The sequence below is a fragment of the Chiloscyllium plagiosum genome, chromosome 44 (assembly GCF_004010195.1).
Source record: "Chiloscyllium plagiosum isolate BGI_BamShark_2017 chromosome 44, ASM401019v2, whole genome shotgun sequence".
Lineage (NCBI taxonomy): Eukaryota > Metazoa > Chordata > Chondrichthyes > Orectolobiformes > Hemiscylliidae > Chiloscyllium > Chiloscyllium plagiosum.
The window spans coordinates 13119520-13124910 of record NC_057753.1 but is presented as its reverse complement, the minus strand read 5'-3'; the positions used below and the strand labels follow the sequence as shown (position 1 = coordinate 13124910).

General features: G+C 40.5%; 2 gene segments (V, D, J or C); both read left to right on the top strand.

The window, feature by feature from the left end:
• Positions 1 to 1485: 1485 nt before the first annotated feature.
• Positions 1486 to 2039, top strand: LOC122543676. The segment is given in 2 exon segments: positions 1486 to 1582; positions 1708 to 2039. Coding segments are annotated over 2 exon segments (429 nt in total).
• A 2322-nt stretch (positions 2040 to 4361) lies between these two features.
• Positions 4362 to 4993, top strand: LOC122543759. The segment is given in 2 exon segments: positions 4362 to 4444; positions 4620 to 4993. Coding segments are annotated over 2 exon segments (426 nt in total).
• Positions 4994 to 5391: the final 398 nt, after the last annotated feature.

Here is a 5391-nt window from a genome sequence, read left to right as displayed (position 1 = left end):
CAAAAATAAACGCCATTGTATTCAATTATTACTTAGAAGTGCGAGATCTCGCAACTACCAATTAGAATCGGCTGTCCATTGCCTACCATAAGCTTGGTTAGTGTTAAAATATTCATTTTGTCTTTCATTTATCACCTGCTATGCTACTTTATCACGTGATATAAAATCTTCATAGATGACTAACCAAAGTTATCATTATCAAAATTAATTACTTTACAACTAACAATGAAGATTTACAGCAATCAGAGTTTACATTTATTTCATGCGAATTAACTGGTCAATCAGAAGGATTAGATTTTTAGGACGTTGTGGGGTGTGTCCTCATGATATCTCTTTTGCTTGTGACCTGCAATCGGGTGTTCATTATCTGTGTTGCAGTTCAAATTCCAAGAACACTGCACCACGGATCAGACCAATGTCAAATTGGGCAATATTACCCAATGTACTGATTTACAAACTCGGCGCCCCGGCTGTCTGACAGCATGGTGCATTACTGTGCAGATTCTGTTTGTAATATGAATGAGGAAACATTGGAACAAGGACCAGGATTAGACTACGTGACACCTAGAGTGTGCTTCACTTTTAAATAAAATCATGACCGTTCTGATTGTAACCAGACATAGCATTCCAATTTAACCTCTAAGACCTTCCACTCTCTTGTTTATCAATAACATACCTACTTGAGCCTTGTAAAAGTTCAAATAGTCAGCGTCTGACGGTTGTTCAGGATGTGAGTTCAAAAGATTAATAACATCTGAAACCCGCACGTGGAGGAAACATCTGGTATAGTTTAACCCGTAGTGGAAATCTGCATGAAATTGCGAAGGGCAAGATAATGGATGTCCTGCCGGTGTCTTGTCGATTCTCAGTACATCCGAAAGTCTTGCGGTCTCTGCTGGCCACAAACATGATGCTCAAGTGCCTTCCACCAGGTCCACTCGGCTCCTGAACCTATTGCATCCTTTGTCCAAACGTACAAACATAACAGACACGGTGTGAAAATTGTTTTCCTGCACATCAGGAAGGTATTTGATAGAGTATGGTATAAAGGGACTCTCGCAAACGTGAGCGAGTGGGGATGGGGCTCTCTGATGAATTCAATTTGAAAGAAGTACTCAGTTTTTCCAAGGAGACATTCATCGAACATGAGGTACTGACTAGCACTAACATACTGCTCCAGTGAAAGGTTCGTTTACCACCTTATAAAATTTCATAGCACATTTGATTTTCGTGCCTTGTTTTACATTTGTGGCTGCATGCATGCGTGCATGAATGAGTCGGTATGTATCTGTCACTTGGTCATGACTGTGTCTGAGTGTTTACCAAAGGTTGGCTGCTGGCCACAGGAGGGCACTCTCTGATTATTTGTTGAAGATCATTATTTCCCGTCATGTGGTTGTTCGAAAAAAATGGAAATGGGCGGGGTGATAAAGGCTAATCAAACACACCACTTCTCCGGGTGTTTGAATTTCTCCAGTTCCAGATATGGTACGGAGAGTGATTAGTGTCTCAGCTTCTGGAGATCACTTGGGAATAATGGGATTAAAACTCTGCCTGACTCTGGGTATTCTCTTATTCACAGGTTTGTTCAGGTGAATCTACAGACGACATGCCCAAATACTCATTGTATTTCAAATTCAATCTACAGGGGATTAGCCCTTTCCCATTCTGTCTCTAACCCACTGTGTGTCCGCTTTTTAATTTCAGAGTTGAGCAATGCAGACTCAGTGTCCCAGTCACAACAACGACTCGAAGCATTAACGGGTGAAGACTCAGCAATAACGTGTAATTACTCGGTACCTGCTGCAACTACAAGCTACGGCATGTTCTGGTACTACCAGTATTCACAGGAAGCTCCTCGATATCTGCTCAGAGCCGATAGTTTTGGATATAATGAGACGGCTCCCGGCTTTGAACGCTTCCGTGGGAATCTCAACCGGGACAAAGGCACTTTCCACTTATCAGTGAAAAACCTGAAGCTGACAGACAGTGCCGTGTATTACTGTGCATTTCGACCCACAGTGAATGGGAGTGCCTAGTCCCCTGCACAAAAACTGTGCCAGGTTGACAATCAAGGGCACCAGGAGAGAAAAATACAAACGCATTGGAAAAACGCAATGAGATTAATAGGCGGTGTTTAGTGTAGAACATGAAATATCCTAAGTGGTTAAAAACCTTTGGATGTTGAGTAGATGAAATTACTTCTTGGCCACAATGGAACTATGAGGCAAACCTTTTAAAATTTCCACACTGCCACTTAAATGGAGATGCTGACATTTTTTACTTCTCCCTTAGAGCGTCGTTTCTCTTTGGAATTCATATTTGTCATAAAAGTGCTATTTGGGCCATTGAATGTATTCAAGGTGGAATTACAAAGAAAATTGATTTATGAGGGAGAAATGTATTCTGGGACCAGACACGGAAGAAGAGCTGAAGCCACAATCAGAGAAGCTGTTTATTCTGAAATGGTGAAGCGGGGTCAAAAGGCTGAATGATATACTGCTGCACCTTTTCAACTTCTATAGAACTTAGGTGTGAGTAAGCTTTTTTTTTAATTTCTAAAACGTCTGGATCCAGTTCCACCAAAAAACTGCAATCTTTTGAAAGTGATGTAATTCAAATGCATGACTAGGGACATTGGGTTTCAAACCTCTGGGGTCACAGTAGAGACTGGTTGAAGTTATGAACTTTCCACAGCAAGGTGGCTCCAAGTGTAAGACTCCACAATTTGGAGGTGGATGACGAATTTTCATTTCCTTCCTGGTCTTTTCACTGTAATGATTAATTGAGCACCTTTGCTGCAGACGTTAACTTAGACCTGAGTATTTAATACATTTTGCATTACTTCACGTTTCAGTTTACCTACAGAGAGCTATTTGCTTCCTTGAGTACATAGCCATTAAGCTTGAAATGAAATTGAAATAAACCAAGAAAGAAACATAATGTCTGAAAGTGTGAGACGGAGCAAGGGGGTGAGAAAACCATAACGATATCAGGTAAATGATTGGAGACATTCAACTGCAATTAGCCATGAACTAACTATGAGTCATATATTGTTGAGATAAGAAAAATCAGTCAATCGGAACAAAGAAAAGAATCCTCAACTGCCTCGGAATTGAAGCCTATTTTTGATCTGGGTTCAGTCACGTCAAAATAAATCAAGAAGTGAATGGTTTTCTGTCGAGCATAATGCCACGTATCCCGTATATGTGTTGCTGCTGATGATAATGGCTGTGCCAACTGGATAGTCTGAATTAATTAAGTCAAAGTGCATTTCATCAGTTGCACGACTGATTTTTGACACCTTATTCTTTTTTAGAGGAAGGTGTTGCCGAGAATCGCTTTCCTGGAATCTACTTAAACTAACGTTTCAGGAAGGTCAGACTAGGTTCTGAAATATCTATGCCCAACAAAATACAGTACATCATCAGCCAAATTGTCCATTCAGTTTCCTGTGGAAACTCCGAGATATTTACTGAGAAGATTCGACATGGAGCAGGGCGATCGGTGTCCAGATTCCTCGCACAGGATTTCTGCTACTCTTGAAAAAGAAAACAAAGCATGTTCTTTAAAGATCGCTTCTGCTCGTGTCTCTTACGCTGCTGTATATTACTGTGTGCTGACCCCACACTGACAGAAAGTCACTGAAACTCTGGACAAAAACCGACAAAGCAATCTTAATCTACCCCACCCGCAATGCACACACACAAACAGATCTATGAGCACTATTGTAAGCTCTTAATACATTCAAATACAAACTACAAAGGTCAGCTATTGTGAATGATTTCCTTCTGAACTTCATGTTTGTGTTCTGCACTAAATCCCTCCTTAGTTTGGTTTTAAGTGTTGTTCGTACTTGGCAAGCAACACTCTTAATGGCGAGCTAGGGCACTGTTACGATAAGGACATGAGCTATCACACATCAATGATTGAGATTAAAGACTGTCCCCGGTAAAACGCCCATAATTAGATTAAATACCTATTTTACTTATATTCAGTACACCAGAAGAGGAGCTATTGCACTGTCTTTGAATTTCTTTCTCAATTATTTTGATAGGTTAGTGTGTCTTCAAGGAAAAATATATGTTTGGGAGTTGTGTTGCACAATGAATGCTTGGTGGCGAATCATGGTCTAATTAAATCGTGGAGCACATTCGAAGTGTTGCTGAACCGCTCTCTGACATCAAGACAGGAGAACGAAATGCCTTGAGCTGATTGGATGGTGCCTGACGACGCTTATGTGAAAGAACCAGTCGGCAGTAAGACAGGATATGACAGAATATCAACTGTTCAAGTCCCTTAACTTCATTTCGTAGTGCTCAATCCTCCCACAGAGCAGAGATAATTCAGTTCCAGTTCCTACTGTTCAAACTCACCATTTGCTGGGCAAACATGTTGCGTGTTACATTTTATGCATTGATGACATGTGCAGCATTCTTAACTGGTATGTACAAGAAGTTGAAAATGTTGTTGATAATTGATAATGTTAATACATGGTGACATTCCATATAACTACTGTTTCCTTTGTATTTGCGATGTATTTTCGCGCCTTGTTGACATTATTTGGTTAAAACGTGAATGTGAAACTTAATGGTTGTTGCTTTTCAATTTTGTTTCAGGTGTTAATTGTGCAGACTGGATTTCACAAGAGCTGACTGCAACAAAAGTATTCGAAGGAAACTCAGTGACCATTAATTTCAGATACTCGACCAAATCGACGTCATACTCCTTACAGCTGTATCGTCAGTACCACGGAAAAGCTCTCACATTCTTGATATACATCCCTAACTATGGAGATCCTTTCAGAGCAGACGGAGTGGGGACTCGATTTTCATCGTCTCTGGACACTTCGAACAGTGAAGGCAATTTCACCATTGGTGAGCTGCAGCTGTCTGACAGCGCGGTGTATTACTGCGGACTGAAAGACACAGTGACAGTACCCAGAGGAAGCCTCGTACAAAAACTCTGCCGCAATGCAACGAAGCTGCACTGAATGGTGGGTGCGCAGAGAGAAGGAAAGGGGCGTCGGCATAAGGTTGCAGAGAAACATTTACTACCAAAATATTATTCTAACAAAACCACAAAATTAAAATATATCCAAATATTTCATAATCTAAGAGTAAACAGTCCACCATTGGGACAGGTTTCCTCTGCCTCTTATATCAAATATATTCGGACAATCCACGGAGGTGATTAGGGAATGTCTCCTTTCTGGTTATATAGATTAAAACCTTTGCGAAAAGAAAGTTTCCCAAAATATCTGACCTGATTTTGTTTTTCAATCAGCAATGAATATTTCAAAGCAGCAGGATCGCACCGTGGGATGGATAAAAAAATACATTTTACTCATAAGACGCCTCAACCAATGAGTTCAAATTTCTAAAACCTCTA